The 24,424-nt window shown below is 44.7% G+C and overlaps 1 protein-coding gene across 1 annotated transcript in view; it reads left to right on the forward strand.

The window, feature by feature from the left end:
• Positions 1–24,424, forward strand: part of serhl (serine hydrolase like) — a 47,166-nt gene that overhangs the window by 18,565 nt on the left and 4,177 nt on the right. The window contains exons 7-10 of the mRNA XM_041177872.1: positions 705–779; positions 7,154–7,257; positions 16,307–16,386; positions 21,655–21,689. Of these exons, the coding sequence (XP_041033806.1) occupies positions 705–779; positions 7,154–7,257; positions 16,307–16,386; positions 21,655–21,689 (294 nt within the window). The remainder of the gene's footprint in view (positions 1–704; positions 780–7,153; positions 7,258–16,306; positions 16,387–21,654; positions 21,690–24,424) is intronic.

Below are 24,424 nucleotides of genomic sequence, written 5' to 3' on the forward strand. Positions count from 1 at the left end.
TCACCTTGAATCTGTAATAAAAACAGAAGTGTGGAAAAACTCAGCAGTCCTGGCAGCATCTGTGGATGGAGAATAAGAGTTAAAGTTTCGAGTCTAATATGACTCTTCAGAACTGAAGAGAGTTAGGAATGTGATGGGTTTTATGCTGTTGAAAAATGGGGGAGGGGCAGGTGGAGCAAAAGAAGTCAGGGATTTTTTTTAGATACTTTATGAATAAAGTATATTTTTGAAAAAAAGAAGGGTGTCAGGGATAGGCTAGAGAGCAGGGAGATACAATGACAAAGCTGTCATGGAACCAAAGGCAAAGGGAGTGGTAAAGATGCAAAGCTTGGTCAGAATAGGTGATATTCTGCGTTCTCTAATTGCCGACCCTTCTGCCGCTGGAAACTGCTTCTCCTTGTTTACTCTATCCAAACGGTTCATGATTTTAGACCTCTTATCAAATCTCCTCTTTAACCTTTGCTACTTTAAGGAGAAAAATTCCAGCCTCTTCACGTAACTGAGGACTTTGGCAGAAAACCATTAGTCTGAGATTGTGATACAGCAACAACTGTAACGTGACTGGAAACAAGAGTTTTAATATATCGATAATGATGCCTAATATATATTCATCTGAGTACATGTAACTGTGTCCACGTGCGTGGTGCATTAGTGAGTTATAACTGAGTCTTTTTTTTCTTTCTGATTTGTTCTTGCTCTTGTAGTTCTGTTCAATTTTCCCAGAGATGGTGGATAAGCTGATTATACTGGATGGATATGGGTTTTATCCATTCGCTGGTGTAAGTTTTATTGTTTTTTAATATGAATATGCATGCAGGATAAAAGCAAGCTGGCAGTATGTTACACACAAAATAACAGATAGCTGAGAGTCCTGCACACAGCTGCCTCCAGATCTTACACTTTGGCTATATCCAGTCTGGTGGTCAGGGTTACCTGGACAATGGAGCTCAACTTATTGATTTCCCTTCCCCAGCAGAAACAGCTGATCTTCCAACAATGTGAGAGACGGTGACCCAGTGGAATGTCACTGGACTAGTAATCCCGAGGCCCAGGCTAATCCTCTAGGGGCACAGGTTCAAATCCCGCCACAGCAACTATCATCCATTGTCATGAAAAGGTTCACTAATGTCCTTTTAAAGAAGGGAATCTGCCGCCCTTACCTGGTCTGGCCTACCTGTGACTCCAGATCCATAGTAATGTGGGTTGACTCTTAACTGCTCTCTGAAATGCCTAGGAAGCAATTCAGTTCAAAGGCAATTAGGGATGGGCAATAAATGCTGGGCTTACCAGTGACGCCCATGTCACAGGAAAAAAAAAATTATAAAGGGGAGTTTAAAAAAAAATCAGGCAGTGCTGTCAGGGTTCTCAGTAGGAGGGTTGAACTGCTTTTGCCACTCCCAGCTGCACTGTTTTAGTCCACACTGTGGCTCTGTGCTACAGCTGAGAGTGGGAAGTTGGATAGTTCATCTTAGAGCAACAGATAGACTCGTATCCCAAAGCCTGAGCCTGGGGATACCTCCCTTCGTAGACTGCACCCGACTTTCAGATCTCACCCTCGGCAAGTGGCAGCGTCTCTGACATCCATTCCCACCATGTCCTGCACTCAGTGTCCACTGATACTGCTTCCACCACACTTCCCAGCAGTACATTCCAGATCCTGACATTGGGACTGAGCTGGGAGGATGGGTTAGAGGCAGTAACACTGGGACTCAGCTGAGTTCCAAGCAGGTATTTTTCACACCCTTCACTGTCCAGAAGCAGAGTATTGAGAGTAGGTGAATCTGGAGGCCACGAAAGCTTTTGTAAAAGTTTCAACACTCAAGAGGCCGAGGAAGGAAGGTTGTGTTAGAGTGATGGAAGTAAATTGTCTTGCAGATGAATGGGAAATGGGGTTTAAAGCTCAGCTCAGGGTCAAGCAGAGTGTCAAAGTTGTGAATATTTTGCTTCAACCTCAAATAGGGTACTGTAGTGTACCACAATCCTACCACAGCCAGTGCAGCTGAGAGTGGCAACTGCAGTTCAACCCTCCTAAAGAGAAACCTGACAGCACTGTCTGATTTTTTAAAAATCCCTCCCCATATTAGTCTTTTTTTCATGTGATATGGGCGTCACTGGTAAACTGGTAAATGGTAGCCAGCAAGAAAGAGTGACTCCGTCAAACATCAGATGAGAGGCACCCTCTACATGGTCATACACCTACACCCAGCCGCCTAAAGTCAAGGAAGTGCTTCATGAACAATATTGTTCCATTACAGTCAACCCCATCTGAAGCCCACATTGCCTTGTGGAAAGACTGGCTTGCCAGTCTCGAACAGCCCCCAGCGATGGAAATTCTACCAGATGAAAGCCTTCCCCCAGGAGCTAATTGCAACTGGACAACCTGGAAGTGCCTTAACAAACTTAGGACTGGTGTAGGTCGTTCAAAGGTGTCACTAAGCAAATGGGGATATACAACCTGCCTGACAACTTGTGAATGTGGAACTGAGCCACAGACTATGCAACATCTCCTGCAATGTCTATTGCTAGAGGAACCCTGCATTGTGGCAGATCTTGCCGAATTCAACAAGGTGCAAAAATGTGTCCAGTTCTGGCTGGGTCATGTATAGACTGTCTGTGGACACGATAAGAAGACTGGTAAACTCAATATTAATTTGGAACACAAAGTCAGTAATGGTTACCACGGAACTACCAGATTGTGGTAAAAGCCCACCTGGTTCACTAAGGCTCTTTAGACTCTCGCCTGGTCTGGCCTCACTTGAGTCAAATCTACGTGATGTGATTTGCTCTTAACTTCCCTCTGAAATGGCCTATCAAACTCCTCATTTGTTAAGGAGGCCTACTTCAAGAGCAATTAGGGATTGATTAAAAATACATGTCCTTATTCCAAAAAGTAGGAACTTTTTTATTCCAGTCCATGTGGTGTAGGTGTACCCACAGTGCTGTTAGGGAGGGAATTCCAGGATTTTGACCCAGCGATAGTGGAGGAACGGCGATATATTTCCAAGTCAGGATGGTGAGTGGCTTTGAGGGGAACTTCCAGGTGGTGGAGTTCCCAAGTGTCTGCTGCCCTTGTTCTTTTAGAAGGTAGTGGTCATAGGTTTGGAAGATGCTGTCCAAGGAGCCTTGGTGAGTTCCTTGCAATGCATCTTGTAGATGGTACACACTGCTGTCACTGTGTTGGTGGTGATGGAGGGAGTGAATGTTTGTGGATGGTTGCCAACCAAGTGGGCTGCTTTGGCCTGGATGGCGTCAAGCTTCTTGAGTGTTGGAGCTGCACCCATCCAGGCAAGTGGGGAGTTTTCCATCATGCTCCTGACTTGTGCCTTGTAGATGGTGGACAAGCTTTGGGGAGTCAGGAGGTCAGTTACTCGCTACAGGATTCCTAGCCTCTGATCTGTTCTTGTAACCACAGTATTTATGTGGTGAGTCTAGTTCAGTTTTTGGTCAGTGGGAGCCCCAGGGTGTTGATAGAGGGGGATTCAGTGATAGTAATGCCATTGAATGTCACTGGTCGATGGTTAGATTCTATTATTGGAGATGGTTATTGTCTGGCATTTGTGAGGCGTGAATGTTACTTGTCAGCCTAAGCCTGGATATTGTCCAGGTTTTGCTGCATTTGGACATGGACTGCTTCACTATCTGAATGGTGCTGAACATTGTGCAATCATCAGCGAACATCCCCACTTCTGATGTTATGATGGAAGGAAGATCATTGATGGTTGGGCCTAGGACACTATCTTGAGGAACTCCTGCAGTGATGTTCTGGGACTGAGTTGATTGACCTCCAACAACCACAACCATCTTCCTTCGTGCTAGGTATGACTCCAACCAGTGGAGAGATTTCCCCTGATTCCCATTGACTCGAGTTTTGCCAGAGCTCCTTTCGTCAAATGTTGCCTTGATGTCAAGGGCAGTCACTCTCACCTCACCTCGGGAGTTCAGCTCTTTTATCCATGTTTGAACCAAAGCTATAATGAGGTCAGGAGCTGAGTGGCCCAGGCGGAATCCAAACTGAGTGTCAGATAGCAGGTTATTGCTATGCAAGGGCCGCTTGATAGCACTGTCGATGACCCCTTCCATCACTTTTTTGATGATCGAGAGTAGACTGATGGGGCAGTAATTGGCTTGCTTTGATTTGTCCTACTTTTTTGTGTACAGGACATACCTGGACAACTTTTCACATAGTCGGGTAGATGCTAGTGTTGTAGCTGTACTGGAACGTTTTGGCCTAGGGGCTTGGCAAGTTCTGGAGCACAAGTCTTCAATACTATTGCTGGAATATTGTCAGGGCCCATAGCCTTTGCAGTATCCAGTGCTTTCAGCCATTTCTTGATATCACGTGAAGTGAATCAAATTGGCTGAAGGCTGGTAGCTGTGATGCTGGGGACCTCCACAGGAGGCCGAGATAGATCATCCACTCGGCACTTCTGGCTGAAGATTGTTGCGAGTGTTTTAGCTTTTTGCACTGATGTGCTGGGCTCCCCCATCTTTGAGGATGGGGATATTTGTGGAGCTTCCTCCTCCAGTGAGTTGTTTAATTGTCCACCACCATTCACGACCAGATGTGACAGGACTGCAGAGGTTGGATCTAATCTGTTGGTTGTGGAATTGCTTAGCTTTGTCCGTCTGTGCTGTTTGGCACATAGTAGTCCTGTGTTGTACCTTCACCAAATTGACATCTCATTTTTAGGTATGCTTGTTGCTGCTATTGGCATGACCTCCTGCACTCCTCATTGAACCAGGCTTGATCATCTTGCTGGGTGGTAATGATAGAGTGGAGGATATGCCAAGCCATGAGATTACGGATTGTTGTTGAGTACAACTCTGCTGCTGCTGATGGCCCACAGTGCCTCATGGTTGCCCAGTCTCAAGTTGCAAACCTGTTCGAAATCTATCCTATTTAGCATGGTGGTAGTTTGTCACAATATGATGGAGGGTGTCCCCAATGTGAAGGTGGGACTTTGTCTCCACAAGGACTGTGCGGTGGTCACTCCTACTGATGCTGTCATGGACAGATGCATCTGCAGCAGGCAGGTTAGTGAGGATGAGGTCAAGTATGTTTTTCTCTCTTGTTGGTTCCCTCACCACCTGCCACAGACCCAGTTTAGCAGTTATGTTCTTTAGGCCTTGGCCAGCTCAGTATGCAGTGGTGCTACCGAGCCACTCTTGGTGATAGACATTGAAGTCTGCAACCAGGGTACGTTCTGCACCCTTGCCACCCTCAGCGCTTCCTCTAAGTGGTATCCAACATGGAGGAGCGCTGATTCATCAGCTGAGTGGGGGGCGGTATGTGGTATTCAGCAGGAGGTTTCCTTTCCCATGTTTGACCTGGTGCCGTGAGACTTCATGGGGTCCGGAATCGATGTTGAGGATTCCCAGAGCAACTTCCTCCTGACTGTATACCACTGTGCCACCACCTCTGCTGGGTCTGTCTTGCCAGTGTGACAGGACGTACCCAGGGATAGCGATGGTGGTGTCTGGGACATTATCTGTAAGGCATGATTCCATGAATGTGACTATGTCAGGCTGTTGCTTGACCAATCTGAGACAGCTCTCTCAATTTTGGCTCTAGCTCCCAGTTGTTAGTCAGGAGGACTTTGCAGGGTCCACAGGGCTGAGTTTGCTGTTGTCGTTTCCAGTGCCTAGTTCGATGTCGGGTCGTTCATTTTATACCTTTTCAAGTTTTTAGCATCTGTCGATGACACCATTGGTGGGAGTGACCACCTCACAGTTCTTGTGGAGACAACTGAGAGGCTTGCTAGGCCATTTCAGAGGGCGTTTAAGAGTCAGCCACATTGCTGAGTCTGGAGTCGCATGTAGGCCAGACCAGATAAGGATGGCAGATTTCCTTCCCTAAAGGACATTAGTGAACCAGATGAGGTTTTATGACAATCGACAGTGGTTTCATGGTCATCATTAGACTTTTAATTCCAGATTTCTTTTACTTCAGATTGCACCATCTGATGAGGTGAGATTCAAACCTGGGTCCCAAGAGCATTACCTGGGCCTCTGGATTACTAGTCCAATGTCAATACCACTATGCCACCCATAATTGAAGTAGCCCATTTAGCCACTTGTGCCTGTTCTTCCATTCTGATCTGCGATCTAATTCCTACACCTTTACCTCATATCCCTCAAGGCTTTTGGCAAGCAAAAACCTATCAATCTCCATTTTAAAATTAGCAATTGATTTATCATCAGTTGCCCTTTGCAGAAGAGAGTTCCATCCCTCGAACATCCTTTGCCTGAAGTGTTTCCCAATGAATTTTTTTTTAAAAAAGGGAGCCCAGGTGAGGAATGGAGTCAGTGGAACTTTCATTAGGACAGAGGAGGTTTATTGGATAGAAGTATTTAAAGTTAGGAAGAGAGGGAACAGTGTGGATTGAAACAGTGTTTCCAGTATTTCAAGGACATTAATTTAAAAGATTTTGATTAGAGAACAGGAGAAACCTTTATATAAAAGAGGGTTGTGACGCTTTGAAATGCACATCTGGCATCAATGGTTGAAGCACAGACTATGTCAATATTTAAGAATAGGGCAGATAGGTGTTTGAAGGAAAGGGGAGTTAAAAGGATGTGGAAACTGAGTGGTACATGAGACTTGGAATATTGCTGGATATGGAGGATAAATACCAAGATGAACTGATTGAGTGAAATGGTCTTTATTGCATGTTGTGATCTTCGTATAGTTCCCTAACCTGGTCCAGGCTAAGGCCTGGAATGGAAACTGAGTCGGTGGGAAGATCGTGTGGAAATTGCAGCAGACGACAGCTTCAGTCTTCTCCATTTTTAGCTGAGGAAAGTTATGATTTGATGTCAAACAAACAAACTGACAGCGCAGAGGTAGCTGTGGGGTCAGGCGAGGTGGTGGGGAGGTACAGCTGGGTGCTATCTGGTAAAGAGTGGAAGCTGAGAGCACGTCTGCAAATGTCCCCAAGAGACATCATGTCGTAAATCCACACAAGTCAAAGTCAGTTTAGCCAGTTATGGTCATCTCACTGCTTGAATCTGGCTCACAGTCTGTTGGGAGAACAGGGAGCTAAGAGCATGTTTTATATACAAATATAGAAAGGGGAGTAGAAAGCTGGTTTTTGTCAGGTTGGGAGTGCCTGTGCTAAACTATCATTATGAAATACTTTGTTTTAATTACTAGAACGTTGTGCAGGAACATCTTCAGAAAGCAATCAACGAGCTTATAAAACTGGAGAAGGAACAGGATTCACCCAGAGTGTATACGCCTGATGGAGCTCTAAAGAGGTTGGTACTGGTACTATGGCAAGAATTAAGAATGGGTCAGATTGTTATCTTGAGAGAACTTGCATTTATATAGTACCTTCCACAGCTGGGACATCCCAAGAGTTTCACGTTACTCCCGAAGTACAGTCACTGTTGTCCTGCCAGCCCTTGCAGCAGCCAATTTTCACACATCCAGATCCCTACATCCCTAAATTTAGAAGAATGAGAGGTGATCTTATTGAAACATATAAGATCTGAGGGGATTTGATAGGGTAGATACTGGGAGGATGTTTCTGCTTGTGAGAGAGACTAGAACTTGGGGACACAGTTTAAGAATAAGAGGTCAACTGTTTAAGCCAGCGGAGAAATTCTTTTCTGAGGGTCATTAGTCTGTGGAATTCTCTTCCCCAGAAAGCAGTGGAGGCTGGGTCATTGAATTTATTCAAGGCAGAGTTAGACAGATTTTTGATAGACAAGGGAGCCAAGGTTATGGGGGGCAAATGGCAAAGGGTAGTTGAGACCACAACCAGTTCAGTCATGACCTTATTGAATGGCAGAGTAGGCTCGAAGAGCTGAATGGCCTACTCCTGCTCCTAAGTCCTATGTACTTATCCCACCAAAAGTAACTGGTGTGATTGACCAGTTTATCTGTTTTGGTGACGTTGCTAAAGCTGTGAATGCTGACTGGGACACGAGGGCCGGTTTCCTCAATCTTCAAGTGTGGCTATGGGATGTTTTTACTTGCACATGAACAGGCAGATGTGTCCCCACTTTAATATCTCATCCAAAAGACAATACAGCACTCCTGCATTACCACACTAAAGTGTTAGCCCTTTAAATTACTTGCTCAAGTGGGGCTTGAACCCACAACCATTTGACTTGGGCAGACATTTATTTAATACAAACTGAGATGGATTGAGGCCCTTAAATGGCCTTTAGTTGACCATCAAATTTGAGTCCCTCCACAAACTCCGAACACTTGCCACCCGTTTGTAATCCATCCTGCCCACTGAACCGGACTGTCTGCAGTCTAGGCAATCGAGCCAGTCGGAGCAGCAGCAGGAACAGAATGAACGTGGGGGTGAACGTTGCCAGTGGAGCTTCTCCAATAAAAGCCTGAAAGCCGAGGCCCAGATAGAACCAGTCTGAGCAGCAGCTAACCCCAATAGGAACCCTACCAGAATTCGAAAAAGCTGACAAAAGTGACATCAGCGCAAAGCAGAGAGCTGATTGGTAGACAGTGGGTAAGTTGGTTTTCTCCATTTTAAAGGTTGTAATCTCTGGATTACTCCCGGTGCCACGTGCTAGTGAGTATAGGAATAGGCGGATAGAGCAGATGAATGCGTGGCTGAAGAGTTAGTGCAGGAGGGAGGTCTTTAGGTTTCTGGGTCACTGGGTCTGTTTCTGGGAAAGTGGGACCTGTACAAGTCAGACGAGTTGCACATGAACCAGAAAGGGACCAGCATCCTCGAGTCGGGGTTTTCAGGTGCTGTTGGAGGGGGGTTAAAACTAATTTGGCAGGGGGATGGGATACAGAGTGAAGGTATAGTAGGGGGTGATGCACATACAAGTATAGAAGACAAACTGAGTCAGTCTGGAAGGCAGGGTGTGTATAGTCAAGTTAAGGCACAAGGGAGCATGGCAAGGCTGGATGACATTTATTTTAATGCAAGGAGCCTTGCGATAAAGGCAAATGAGTTGAAGGTGTTCATTAACACATGGGGATAATATATCATTGCTATCACGGAGACATGGTTGAGGGAAGGGCAGGACTGGCAGCTCAATATTCCAGGATTCCAGGGTATAGAATCGTCAAGCAAGTGGTGGTGGTGGTGGTGGGAGGGGGGTCAATATTAATCGAGGAGTCAATTACTGCAATGAAGAGGGATGATATCTTAGAGGTTCCTCAAATGAGGCCATATGGGTAGAACTTAAAAAAACAAAAAGAGGGCAATAACATTGCTGGGAGTGTACTATCAAGCCCCAAACGGTCAGGGAGTGGTAGAAGGGCAGATATGTAGGCAAATCTCAGTAGTATAAAAATAAAAGGTTAATAATAGTAGGGGACTTCAACTTCCCCGATATTAACTGGGATAACCTTAGTGTGAAAGTCTTAGAGGGGGCGGAATTATTAAAATGTATCCAAGAGAGCTTTTTAAATCAGCACATAAAGTCCTACAAGAGGTGCTTGGACCTAATTTTAGGGAATGAAGCCAGGTAAGTGCTAGAAGTGTCAGTAGGAAAGCATTTTGGTGCTGGTGAGCATAACTCAGTAAGATTTAAGAGAATTTAAGGGAAAGAACAAAGATGGACCGGAAATAAAAGTTCTGAGTTGGGGGAAGGCCATTTTTAATATAAGATAGGATCTGGCCAAAGTGGATTGGGAACAGCTACTTGTAGGAAAATCTACATCAGAGCAATGGGAGTCATTCAAAAAGAAAATAGAGAGAGTGCAGGGCCAATATGTTCTCGTAAAGGTGAAGGGTAGGACCAACAAGCCTAGAGAACCCTGGGTGTCGAGGAATGCACAGGATTGGATAAGGAAAAAAAGGGAAGCTTATGGTAGGTACCGAGGGCTCAAAACAGCGGAAGCCCTAGAAGAGTATAGAAAGTGCAGGGGGGTATTTAAAAAGGAAATTAGGAGAGTGAAGAGGGGGTGTGAATAAACACTGGGTAAAATAAAGGAAAATCCAAAGGCATTTTATAACTATATTAGGATCAAGAGGATAACCAGGGAAAGAGTAGGGCCCATTAGGGACCAAAGTGGCAATCTGTGTGAGGAGCCGAAAAATGTAGGTGGGGTTTTAAATGAGTACTTTGCATCTGTATTCCTCCAGAGAAGGACGATGTAGGTATAGAAGTCAGGGAGGGGGACTGTGATATACATGAACAAGTTAGCATTGAGAGGGAGGAGGTTTTAGCAGGCTTAAAAGTGGATAAATTCCCATGCCCAGATGAGATGTATCCCAGGCTGCTGTGTGAGGCAAGGGAGGAGATTGCAGGGGCCCTGACTAATTTTCAAATCCTCTCTGGCTATGGGAGAGGTGCCAGAGGACTGGAGGACAGCGAATGTGGCACCATTGTTCAAGAAGGGTGGTAGGGATAAACCAGGTAATTACAGGCCAGTGAGTCTAACATCAGTGGTAGGGAAACTTTTGGAAAAGTTTCTGAGGAACAGAATTAATCTCTACTTGGAGAGGCAGGAATTAATCAGAGATAGTCAGCATGGCTTTGTCAGGGGGACATCATGTCTAACAAACTTGGTTGAATTTTTCGTGGAGAAGACTAGTCCTGTAGATGAGAATAGTGCAGTTGATATAGCCTACATGGACTTTAGTAAGGCTTTTGACAAGGTCTCGCATGGGAGACTGGTCAGGAAGGTAAGAGCCCATGGGATCCAGGGCAATTTGGCAAATTGAATCCAAAATTGGCTTAGTGGCAGGAGGCAGAGGGTGATGGTCAAAGATTGAGACTGGAAGCCTGTGACCAGTGGCGTACTGCAGGGTTTGGTGCTGGGTCCCTTTGTTTGTAGTGTACATTAACGATCTGGACATGAATGTAGGAGATATATATGTAAGTTCACAGATGACACGAAAATTGGTAGTGTGGTAAATAGCAAGGAGGAAAATCTTAGACTACAGGATGTCATAGACGGGCTGGTCAGATGGGCAGAACATTGGCAAATGGAATTTAATCCTGAAAAGTGTGTGGTGATGCATTTTTGGGAGGTCTAACAATGCAAGGGAATACATGATGAATGGTAGGACCCTAGGAAATACAGAGGATCACAGGGACCGTATGCCCATGGATCCTTGAAGGCAGCAGGACAGGTGGCTAAGAAGGCCAATGGATACTTGCCTTTATTGAATACAAGAGCAGAGAGGTTATGATGGAGCTGTATAAAATGTCAGGCCACACCAGGAGTACTGTGTGCATTTCTGGTTGCATATTATAGGAAGGATGTAATTGCACTAACAAAGGATGCAGAGGAGACTCACCAGGATATTGCCTGAGCTGGGGCTTTTCAGCTGTGAAGAGGGACTAGATAGACTGGGGTTGTTTTCCTTAGAGCAGAGAAGGCTGAGGGGGGTACCTGATTGAGGTGTACAAAATTGAGGGGCATAGATAGGGTAGATCGGAAGAAACTTTCCCCTTAGTGAAAGGGTCAATAACCAGGGAGCATAGATTTAAGGTAAGGGGCAGGAGGTTGAGGGAATTTGAGGAAAAACTTTTTCACCCAGAGGGTAGGGGGCATCTGGAACTCACTGCCTGAAAGGGTGGTAGAGGTGGGTAAGAAGTATTTAGATGAACACTTGAAACGCCATAGCATACAAGGCTACAGGCCAAGTGCTGGATAATACAATTAGAGTACATAGGGTCTTGATGACCGGCCCGGACATGATGGGCTGAAGAGCCTCTTTCCGTGCTGTAAAACTCTGACTCTATGACTCTAACCTGTCTGATCCTGAGCAGAGCCTCCAACCTATTACTCCTCTCTGTCCACAAAGATCGTCCACTTCCACCTGTGTAATATAGCCTACCTTGTTCAAAACGGTGGGTTTTCAGTAAGGTTTTGAAGCAGTGTCAAGAAGATATAATAATTCTCATTTATTGGAATTTATTGTAAAATAGAGTGATAGTGGGATGTGTCTGTGTGAGAGAGAGAGAGAGAGATTTAGGCCACAAGACCATAAGATGTAGGAGCAGAAGTATGTCATTTGGCCCATCAAGTCTGCTCTGACATTCAATGAGATCATGGCTGATCTGATTATCCACAACTCCTGCCTTTTCCCCATAACCCTTGATTCCCTTACTGATTAAAAATCTGTCTATCTCAGCCTTGAATATACTAAACGACCCAACTTCTACAACCCTCTGCGGTAAAGAATTCTACAGATTAACTACCCTCTGAGAGAAGAAATTCCTCCTCATCTCTGTCTTAAATGGGTGACCCCTTACCCTGAGATTATGCCCCTTGGTCTTAGACTCTCCAAAGGAAAACAACCTCTCCAATCTACTCTGTCAAGCCCCCTAAAAATCTTTTGTGTTTCAATAAGGTCGCCTCTCATTCTTCTATACTCCAATGAGTACAGACCCAACCTACTCAACCTCTTCTCATAAGAAAATCCCTCTATACCCTAATGAATCAACCTAGTGAATCTTCTCTGGACTGCCTCCAATGCCAGTACATCTTTCCTTAGATAAGGGGACCAAAACTGTTCACAATATTCTAGGAATGGCGTAATTAGTGCCTTGCATAGTTCTAGCAAGACTTCCCTATTTTTATACTCCATTCCCTTTGACATAAAAGCCAACATTCCATTTGCCTTCCCTATTACCTGTTGAACTTATATGCTAGCTTTTTGGGATTCATGCACGAGGACCCCCCAAATCCCTCTGTGCTGCAGCTTTCTGCAGTCTTTCTCCATTTAAATAATACTCAGCTCTTCTGTTCTTCCTACTAAAGTGCATAACCTCACATTTTCCCACATTATATTCCATCTGCCAAGTTTTTGCCTACTCATTTAACCTGTCTATACCCCTCTGTAGACTTTGTCATCCATTTGCCTTCCCACTTATTTTTGTCATCCGCAAGCTTAGCGATAGTACATTAATTTCCCTCCTCCAAGTCATTAATATATATATATATATATAGTAAATATTTGTGGCCCCTGCACTGATCCCTGTGGCACTCCACTAGTTACAGGCTACCATCCTGAAGATGCTCCCCTTATTCCTACTCTGTCTTCCATTAGTTAGCCAATCCTCTATCTATGCTAATATATCACCCCCAACACCATGGCTCTTATCTTATTACGTAGCCTTACGAGTGGTACTTTATCGAATGCCTTTTGGAAATACAAATATATTACATCTACTGGTTCCCCTTTATCTATCCTGTTTGTTATGACCTCAAAGAATTCTAATAAATTTGCCAGGCATGATTTCTCCTTCATGAAGCCATGCTGACTCTGCTTGATTGTATCATGCACTTCTATATGCTCTGCTTTACATCCTTTGTAATAGACTCTAACATTTTCCCAATGACGGATGTTAAGCTCACTGGCTATAGTTACCTGTTTTTTGTTTCCCTCCCTTTTTGAATATGGGTGCTACATTGGCAGTTTTCCAATCCTCTGGGACTTTTCCAGAAGCTAAGGATTCTTGGAAGATTACTACCAGTGCATCCACTATCTCTGTAGCTACTTTAATTGAATTAGAGGCAGCTAGTCTAGGTGCTTTGATCTTAGAAGAAAGGGTAAGTTTGAAATGTTAACTGGATAAACATGGGGAAGTTTAGAAACATAGGTTTCAAGGGATCATTTGCATTTTGAAATAAACCAGACTACATTGTTTTCAAACGAGGGGTGAAATGTGTCACCTAGCCAGGTGAAGTTTAGAAACAGCCTGTTTATTTTTCCCAAGCACTACTGGTAAAACTTGGTGCTATGAGAGGGTTTTATTACCAGGGCGATAAAGCCCAAATACGTAGTGAAACAATGGGTGTTTGCATTCAAAGAGGAACATGGAAAAAGAAGAGAAGACTGTTTTGTAAGGGAAGGCATTTTTAAGACCTTACAAGTATGAAAAGCCTTCAGCATCTATGCCTCAAGCTTCTGTCTTCCAAAGGACTGACGTTAAGAAAACTCAGATGGAAGTCAACTTGTTCAGGGTGTCATGTTTCTTTGACTGGGACTTTTAAAATCTGTGTGTCTTACTGTTGCCTTAATGAAAGCGTAACTGGGAGTTAGATTGAGTAGGGGATTTAGAAGTTATCATAGTAATTTGTAGATCCATGTATTTAAAATCTTTTCTCTTATTAAATGTTTAATCTAGTTTTATAAAAACCTATGAGACTCGGTGGTCTTACTAAATTCAAGGCATACATCTCGAAATTTATACAGTCTGAAAATTGGTTGTGACAGTTGTTTCAAATTTCCCTCTGGGATTTGAATGGCTCAGCATTTACCATTGCAGGCAAGGCTGTGAAGGGATTTAAACTCGAGGATGTTAGAGAAATAAACAGCCTTCAAAGAGGAGGGAAAGGAAATGCAGCCTTTGTCTTTTTTCACACCTTAGTCAGGAACCAGGAATTTGCAAAGATCTGCCAACCATTTCAGGACGTGGCAAAGTGGTATAAGGCTCCAGATGCCCTCAGGTTGTGCCTATTTAAAGCATTTGGGTTTTGTGTGCTTAACATCATCTCAACTCAACTCACCAGTAGAATGTGGCTCCATATGTCACGTGGGATAATGCCCTTGTCCTTTTAAATATCATCATCAACATGTTTAAATCCCTTTTCTCTTGAAAGTTCTGAGTGAATCTGTTTCCACCAGCCTACATGTAGTGCATTCTTGGTTCCTTTGCCAATTACCTGTAACCTGTGTCCTCTATTTACTGACCCTTCTGCCATTGGAAACAATCTCTGCTTATTTACTCTATCAACAGCCTTCATGATTTTGAATGCCTATATTAAATATTCCTTTCTACTTCTCTGCTCCAAAGAGGATTTCTTAATCATGCCACATAATGAAAATCCTTCATCCTTGATACTCTCTATTCTCTACATTCTAGTCTCTTCTACACCCTCTTCAAAAGCTTGATATCCTTTCTAAGTATGGTGCCCAGAATTAGCATTTTTCTACAATAAGGGCATGATATAAATGCAAGTTGTTGTTGCAATTGGATGACAATTACAGAGTGTCGAACAGGGGCAAACTCTGACTTGCACAGTGTGTTTTAAGTTCAGGAGTTTGCTGATTGAGATCCTGTACGTTGAGAAAGACCAAAATAAAAACCGAAAAAGCTGAAATACTCAGTGGGTCTGGCAGCATCTGTGGAGAGAAACCACGTTTAATGGCCAGAATCTTCTGCTTCCGCCATGGGGAGTTTGGCGGGGAGGGGACTTTTAATCACATGTGAGCGTGGCAGATGGGGATCCTGCTGACCCAAGTCCATGGTGGAGAAGTCCGCGGGTGGCCTTCATGTCCTGTCATCAGTTGGGGCCCTTGAGTGGCCGATTAAAGCCCATTTTGGGCTATCTCATTGCTGTTTGTGGAAAATTACTGGGCCTTATCCTGCCACCATTGCAGGTAGTGGGGCTCGCTTCCAGCATGTGTAAATGAGGGTAAAGCAAAATGTCTACTATTAGATGCGATTCCACGATTGGGCAGCACCTGCTGAGCAACCCTGAGTGTGCTAATAGTTACGCTAACAAAGAAAGACAAGTGGGGTTTATAACATGATTCGTTGTCACTTGCTAGAAGTGACATGTTTTCATGTGCAAGGACCCGTTCTTTGCAAACAAAAGGATTATGTCGAAGCCTTGCACCTTTTTTGAATTACCGGAGAGTTTGGGCTGTCTATAGTTCCCCATTGGTTGAGGTATTGCCATGGAGAAGTAATCAGAGTCAATTTGCCAACCAATCAGCACTCTTTTCTCCTGTAGTATAAATTGTTGTCATATGAAATTTGGCATTCTTGCATTTGCCCTGTTGGGTGGAAGACAAAAAAAGCTTTGGCAACATGTCTCTCTTGTCCTCAGTGTTCATAGTAAAGGAACAAAAGAAATATCCAGATGAGGCGTGAATGGCGCCATGCGTCTGAATGCAGTGTAAAGGAATAAAATAAAGAGGCAAGACCAAACTGGCTTAAAAAATATATAAAACAAGGTGAAGGCAGTGGTTGTGATGTAAAATTATCGACCTCTGTGTTGAGTCCAGAAGCCTGTAGACTGCTGAGTCAAAAGATGAGGTGCTGTTCCTTGAGCTTACATTGAGTGTCATAAAGCTCAACGCATGACACCACATCCACACACCAACTCCACCCCTACCCACCCACCCACTACCACCACCACCTTCTACAGGCTCAAAGCCTATTACACTTCTACCCTTCGGACCTGAAACATTACCTTTGTTTCCCTCTACGGATGCTCAGAACTGCCAAGTGTGTTTCCAGTGTTTTCTGTTTTTATTTCAGGTTGTTTTTCCTCTGCTTTATCGTTGTCCAATGTCTGTCGTATTGAACTTTCAGATTCTCTTAAACCAAACTCTTTTCCCCCATTCTTCAGGCTGCTGCTGGGAAATGGATCGGTTTCAGAGGAAAGCGGCAAGATTCTGCTTCAGCGGGGATCTACTGAGGTACCTGGAGGTACAGTTAGGCTGCGAAATGGGAGTATCTGATTGTGAACTTTTATTTTATTCCTAAGTTGTTGGACGTTTGCCCCGGTGCAGTCACGATAGGAGTCATAGAGTCAAAACAGCATAGAATTAGGCCATTTGGCTGATTGAGTCCATGTTGACTCTCTGTGGAGCAATTCAGTCGATCCTTTCCCCTGCTCTGTCCCCTGGTGCTGTAGGTTTATTTTCCTTAAATGTCCATTCAATTTCTGACTGAAATCATTGTTTCTGCTTCCACCAGCCTTGTAGGCAGCAAGCTCCAGGTTACCACTCCCTGCTCAAAAAAATGTTCTTCCTCACAACCCCTGCTATCTCCTGCCCAAAATCTTAAATCCTTGGTCCCTTTATTCTTGTACCATCAGCTACTGGAGCAACCTTTCTTTTTCTATCTCATCCAAACCTGTCACATGTCATTCAGATCTCTCCTCAAACTCCCTTGCTCCCAACCCCAGCTTCCAATACAAAAACAAAATTACCTGGAAAAACTCAGCAGGTCTGGCAGCATCGGCGGAGAAGAAAAGAGTTGACGTTTCGAGTCCTCGTGACCCTTCGACAGAACCCAACACATCGTCATCAAACCTGCTGACAAGGGTGGTACTGTTATTGTCTGGCGCACTGACCTCTACCTCGCGGAGGCTGAGCGTCAACTCGCAGACACTTCCCTCTACCTCTCCCTGGACCATGACCCCACCACTGAACATCAAGCCATTGTTTCCAGGACTGTCACTGACCTCATCTCCTCTGGGGATCTTCCTCCCACAGCTTCCAACCTGATAGTCGCCCAACCTCGGACGGCCCGCTTCTACCTCCTACCCAAAATTTAAAAGACAATTCTGTCGAAGGGTCATGAGGACTCGAAACATCAACTCTTTTCTTCTCCGCCGATGCTGCCAGACCTGCTGAGTTTTTCCAGGTAATTCTGTTTTTGTTTTGGATTTCCAGCATCTGCAGTTTTTTATTTTTATCCCAGCTTCCAATACCCTTACAGATGGTGAGTTCCAAGTTATTACTACATACGTCATAAGAAAGTTCTTTCTCACAGTCCCTCTATCTCTTACCCAAAACCGTAAATCTGTGACCTCCCTGTATCATCAGCTAATAGGAACAGCTTTTCTTTTTCTACCTTTTATCTAAACCTTGTCCATTTCTATCAAATCTCTCCTCAATCTCCTTTGCTCCCAGGAAAATTGTCCCAGCTTCTCCAACCTAACCTTGTAGCTAAAGTCCGTCATTCCTGGAACCATTCTGGTGAATCATCTCTGTATCCTCTCGAGGACCCTTGTAATGTTCCTAACGTGTAGTGACTAGAATTGAGGCAACACTGTAGCTGTGGCCTAACCAGAGCTTTAGAAAGTTTCAGTATAGCTTCCCTACTTTTGTTCTCAATGTCCCTATGTAGGAAGGCCAAGATCCAAAATGCAAGAAACGAGGGAAGGAAACATTTGCTTTTCCTCCCTTTCTCTTGTGCAAGTCCTGTTGCACGCTCATTTCTCATGTAGTTGGGTCTGGCTCCTTCGGGTATCATTTTGGTGAATCTGTGCTTCTGTGAGATCGACTGTCAACTGCCCTTTGAAATAGCCTAGCAAGCCACGCAAGAGGGTGACTCACCGCTGCCTCCTTGAGGGCAATTAGGGATGGGCAATAAATGCTGGATTTGTCAGTGATGCCCACATCCCATGAATGAATTCTCTCCCCCAGTGCCCTGGCCAACATTCTGTCGACCAACATCAATAAAGCAAATTCATGGACTCAGGTGTTTACAGCACAGAAGGAGGCCATGCGGCCCACTGATTCCATACTGGTCAACAAAGATCTGACTACACATTTCCGCTACTTGTCCCATAGCCCTGGAGGCTATGGCAACGCTAGTGAATATCTAAATACTTCTTAAATGTTACGGGACTTTCTGACTCAACCACCCTTTCAGGCAGCGAGTTCCAGACTCCCACCACCCTCTGGGTGAAAAAATTTCTCCTCAATTCTCCTCTTCCTTCTACCTCTTACCTTAAATCTATGTCCCCTGGTTATTGGCCCATCCACTAATGGAAAAAGTGCCTTCCTATCCACCCTATCTATGTCTCTCTGCTTATACACCTCTATCAGGTCCCCTCTCAACCTTCACTTCTCCAAGGAAAACAATCCCAGCCTATCCAATCTTTCCTCATAGCTCAGACCCTCCAGCCCAGGCAGCATCCTGGTAAATCTCCTCTGTACCCTCTCCAGTGCAATCATATCCTTTGTATAATGTGACCAGAACTGCACGCAGTACTCCAGTTGTGGCCTAAGCAATGTTTGTACAGTTCCAACATAACCTCTGTGCTCTTGTATTCTATGTCTTGGCTAATAAAGGCAAGTATCCCATATGCCTTTGTAACCACCTTATCTACCTGCCCTGCTACCTTCAGGGATCTGTGGGAATGCACACAAAGGTCCCTCTGATCTGCAGTACTTTCCAGGGTCCTACCATTCATACTGTAATCCTTTGCCTTGTTAGCCCTCCTAAGTGAATTACCTCTCACTTTTCTGGGTTGAATTCCATTTGCCACTGCTCTGCCCACCTGACCAGTCCATCGATATCCTCCTGCAGTTTACGGCTATCCTCCAAACTATTTACCACCTACCAATTTCCATGTCATCCGCGAACTGCTTGATCATACCCCACCTACATTTAAGTCTAAATCATTTACGTACACCATAAATAGCAAGGACCCCAGCACCGAGCCCTGTGGAACCCCACTGGAAACAGACTTCCAGTCACAGTAACATCCCTCTACCATCACCCTCTGTGTCCTGCTTCTTAGCCAGTTTTGGATCCAACGTGCCACTTTGCCTTGGACCCCATGGGCTCTTACTTTCTTGATCAGTCTGCCATGAGGGACCTTATCAAAAGCCTTGCTAAAGTCCATGTAGACCACAAAAAATGCATTACCCTCATCAACACTCCTAGTTACCACCTCAAAAAATTCAATCAAATTTGTCAAACACGACCTTGCCTTAACAAATCCATGCTGACTATCTCCGATTAGTTCATGTCTCTCCAAGTGCAGATATACTCTGTCCCTCAGAATTCTTTCTAATAACTACCTCACCACCGAGGTTAGACTCACTGAGCTGTAATTTCCTGGTTTATCCCTTCCTCCCTTTTTTAACAATGGGACAACGTTAGCAGTTCTCTGGCACCTCACCTGTGGCCAGAGAGGAGTTGAAAATTACTGCCAGGGCCCCTGATATCTCTTTCCTTACCTCCCTCAACAGACTGGGATGCATCTCAAACGGGCCTGTAGATGTATCCACTGTTAAGGCCACTAAACCCGCTACTACCTCCTCTCTGTAAATTTTGTCTAATATTTCACAGTCCTCCACCCTGACGTCTATACCTGTGTTATTGTGAAGACCGACGCAAAGTATTCATTGAGGACTGTACCAATGTCCTCCGGTCCATACATGCATTACTTCTTTGGTCCCTAATTGGCCCTACTATTTCCCTAGTTATTCTCTTGCTCTTTATATATTTAAAAAACCCTTTGGGTTTTCCTTTATTCTACCCACCAATACTTTTTCATGCACTTTTAGCTTTCCTAATTTCCTTTTTAAGTCCCCCCTCGCACTTTTTATACTCCTCTAGAGACTCTGCCGTATTGAACCCATTGTGGCAGCTGCTCCAAGCTTTAGTGCGTCCCTCAGCAAGTAGTCCTGGTCCTTGGAATGTGCCAGTCTGCAACACTCGGTCAGGGACAACTCTTTGCGCTGGAAGACCAACAAGTCTTGGGCATACCAAAGTGTGTTTTTCACCGAGTTGATGATCCTCCAGCTGCTGTTGATGTTTCTCGGTGTGTGCCCCTGGGAACAGCCCGTAGAGCACAGAATCCTGTGTCACAGAACTGCTCGGGATGAACCTCGACAGAAACCACTGCATCTCTCTCCAGACCTTCTTTGCAAAGTCACAATCCACAAGGAGGTGAACAACGGTCTCTTCCCCACCACAGCCACCTCGAGGGCAAAGTGCAGAGGGGGTGAGACTCCTGGTGTGTAGGAAGGATCTGATGGGGAGGGCCTTTCTCACCACCAGCCAAGCTACATCTTGGTGCTTGTTGGAAAGTTCTGGCGATGAGACATTCTGCCAAATGACTTTGACAATCTGCTCAGGGAACCATCCCACAGGATCCACCCTCTCCTTTTCCCTCAGGGCCTCTAAGACGTTATGTGCCGACCACTGCCTGATGGACTTGTGGTCAAAGGTGTTTCTCTGCATAAATTTTCCCACGAGGGACAGGTGGTACGGCACGGTCCAACTACTTGGAGCGTACTGCGGCAGCGTGGCCAGACCCATCCTTCACAACAGCGGGGACAGGTAGAACCTCAGCACGTAGTGACACTTGGTGTTTGCGTACTGAGGGTCTACGCACAGCTTGATGCAGCCACACACAAAGGTGGCCATCAGGATTAGAGCGATGTTGGGCACGTCCCGGTCCCCCCCCCCCCCCCCCCATCTAGAGGTTTGTACATTGTGTCCCTGCGAACATGATCCATTTCCGACCTCCAGATAAAGCAGAAGATGGCTCGGGTGATCGCCACCACACAGGAGTCTGGAATGGGCCAGACCTGCGCCACGTACAGCAACAGCGAGAGTGCCTCACACCTGATGACCAGGTTCTTACCTGCAATGGAGAGGGAGCGTCACTCCCACATGCCCCGTTTTCTTTTCACCATAGCCGCTCGCTCCTTCCAGTTTCTAATGCATGCCCTGGTCCCTTAGACCATCTGACCTGACGGTGAAGGGGACAAAGGATTGGTCAGTCCAGTTCCCAAAGAACATGGCCTCACTCTTGCCACGATTTACTTTGGCTCCTGAGGCCAATTGGAACTGGCCGCAGCCCAGGGTGGTCCTCTCAAACTCTCTTCTGGTGATCTTTCCAGATGGTCCGGTCATTTATCGCATTGCTGTTTGTAGGAGCTTGCCATTACAACAGTTACTACACTTCAGAAGTCCTTCATTAACTGCAAAACACTTGGGATGTGCTGAGGGTGTGAAAAGCATATATAAATGCAAGTTCTTTCCTTGGAAAAGATATTTAGAGTGCAGCCTTTCTGAATGATCCATGTGGTATGGTTTTTTTTAAGAAGTGTGATAATCTTTAATGGGTTTCTGAATGTGAAAAATTATAAATGTTAACAGGGGAGGAATTGAGAATTGTATTTTTTTATGTTTCTGATTGTTTGTTTGTGTCATTCTTGTCAGGTCTTATCTTCACCCGAGATTTAAGAATCAATCTGGTGAGTTCTCTTTTAACTTTGCCAAGTGCTGTACCAGTGATAAATTAGTACATCACTTATTCCATTTTTCACCTTTGGTGATAGTTGCCTACCCACCACCCCACCCACCTCAAACAGACAATCAGCACGAATCTGTCTAATGAACATATTTATTAACTAGCCTCCACTGCTCTAAGGAAGAGAATTCCAAAGACAAATGACCCTCTGCGGGAAGAAATTCCTCCTCATCTCTGTCTTAAATGGGAGACCCCTTACTCTGAAACAATGCCTCCTAATTATAGAGTCACCTTAACGGTAACCCACCACCTCCAAAAGACCGGGATACGCTAGGGCTTGGTGGTATTGTCACTGGACTAGTATTCCAGAGACCCAGGGTAATGCTGTGGGGACCTGGGTTCAAACCTCACAACAGCAGATGGTGAAATTTGAACTGAATAAAAACCTCGAATGAAAAGTCTAATGTCGACTTTTGCCGATTGTCGTAAAAACCCATCTGGTTCACTAATGCCCTTTAGGGAAGGAAATCTGCCATCCTTACCGGGTCTGGCCTACATGTGACTCCAGGCCCACTACAGTGTGGTTGATTCTTAAATGCCCTCTGAACAAGGCCAATTAGGGGTGGGCAAAAAATGTTGGCCTAGTCAGTGACACCTACACCCCATGAACAAATTTTAAAAATAATTGTTTTGTAGCAAAGTAGTAACTGAGATAGGACCTCAGAAAATATACAAGATATTAAACCATATCATAAAGGCAAATCCAGGACATTACTTCAAGCTAAACCATTACAGTTGGATCACACTGGGGGAGACACGGTTTGAAGTAAAAACAGATTTAATGCAGACGTCATGCTTTTTTTAATATATTTGTTCACGGGATGTGGGCGTCACTGGTTAGGCCAGCGTTTATTGCTCATCCCTAATCACCCTCAGAAGGTGATAGTGCACCACCACCTTGAACCAATGCTGTCCATGTGGTGTAGGTACATCCATAGCCCTGTTGGGGAGATGAGAAAATAAGAACTGGGAGCAGGAGTAGGCCATATGGTCCCTCAAGCTTGCTCTGCCATTCGATAAGATCATGGCTCCACTTTCCTGCCTGCTCCCATAACTCTTGACTCCATTGTAGATCAAGAATCTGTCTAATGAACATATTTATTAACCCAGCCTCCACTGGTCTAGGGAAGAGAATTCCAAAGAAAAATGACCCTCTGGGGGAAGAAATTCCTCATCACCTCTGCCTTAAATGGGAGACCCCTTATTCTGAAACAATGCCCCCTAATTCTAGATTCCCCTAGGAGGGGAAACATTCTATCAACATCTAGCCTGTTATGCCCCCTCAGAACCTTATATATTCAGTAGGATCACCTCTCATTCTTCTAAACTCCAATGAGTATAGGCCTAATCTGCTCAACCTTTCCTCATAGAACAACCCTAGTGAACCTTTGTTGAATTACCTCCAATGCAAATATGTCCCTCCCTAAGTAAGGAGACCAAAGTTGAACACAGCACTCGAGGTATGGTCTCACCAACGACCTGTACAGTTGTTGTAAGACTTCCCTACTTTTATGCTCCATTACCCTTGCAATAAAGACCAACATTCCATTTGCCTTCCTAATTACTTGTTGTGCCTGTATACTATTATCCTAAACACCTTAATTGGATCACCACTTAACCTAGTCTATACCACCTGCCCTCATAACTTAACACTTTTAGCTTCAGTGTGAATCTGGTGAATCTGCATTGCATCTCCTCCAAGGCCAGTATATCCTTCCTGAAATGGGGTGGCCGGACCTGAATGCAGTTGCTCCAGATTAGGTCTAACCAGAAGTCTGCACAGGATTAACACAACTTCCACTCCTTTGTATTCCAGCCCCCTTGAAATAAAGGCTAACATTCCATTAGCCTTTTTAATTTACCCTGATCTACCTTAATTAGGTCCAAAGTGAATAGCACCTCACTTCTCCACAGTGAACTCCAGCTGTCACAGTTCTGTCCACCCACTTAATCTGTCAATGTTGTCTTCTATCTTTCTGCTCCTCCCTACACCATTTACAGTGACACCTAACTTAGTGTCATCAGCAAACTTGGGTATATGGCTCACTACTCCTACTTCTAAGTCATTTATAAATATAGTGGAAAAGCTGAAGTCCCAGTGTGAACCCCTGAGGTTCACCACTAGTTGGCTTGTCAATTTGAGAACATCCATTATCCCTACTCTCTCCTATCTTCTACTATATCTCCTATCCAAGCCAATAGGTTGTCTCCACTTCCATGTGTGCTTATTTTTGTTTAAGTCTATTATGTGGAACTATATCAAATGCCTTCTGGCAGTCCTCAAAAAAAAAAAATTCAACTAGGTCCATTAGACATGACTTACCCATTACAAATCTCTGCTGCTCTGCCTAGTCAGCTTATGTTTCTCCAAATACTAAGTCACCCTGTCCTCAATAACTGATTCTAGTGATTTTTTTTCACAAGACATTGGGCTAATAGGTCTCTAGTTTCCTAGTTTATCTCTTCTACCCTTAAGTAATGGACATCTTCCTCTGGGGTACCCTTCCTCTCCTATGTTTCACTGACTATTCAGGATAGGCAGATGACCCCCATAATCTCAACCCCGCCCCTGTCAACCCACTGCCCCTGTGTAACTGGGACTAAGAATTGCAGGAGCTTCTTTCATTTCTTCACCTTAATTTAGCCTTCCCCTGCCAAACACCAGGAGATTCAGAGGGG

Source organism: Carcharodon carcharias, chromosome 31 (assembly GCF_017639515.1).
Source record: "Carcharodon carcharias isolate sCarCar2 chromosome 31, sCarCar2.pri, whole genome shotgun sequence".
In the NCBI taxonomy this organism is placed as follows: domain Eukaryota; kingdom Metazoa; phylum Chordata; class Chondrichthyes; order Lamniformes; family Lamnidae; genus Carcharodon; species Carcharodon carcharias.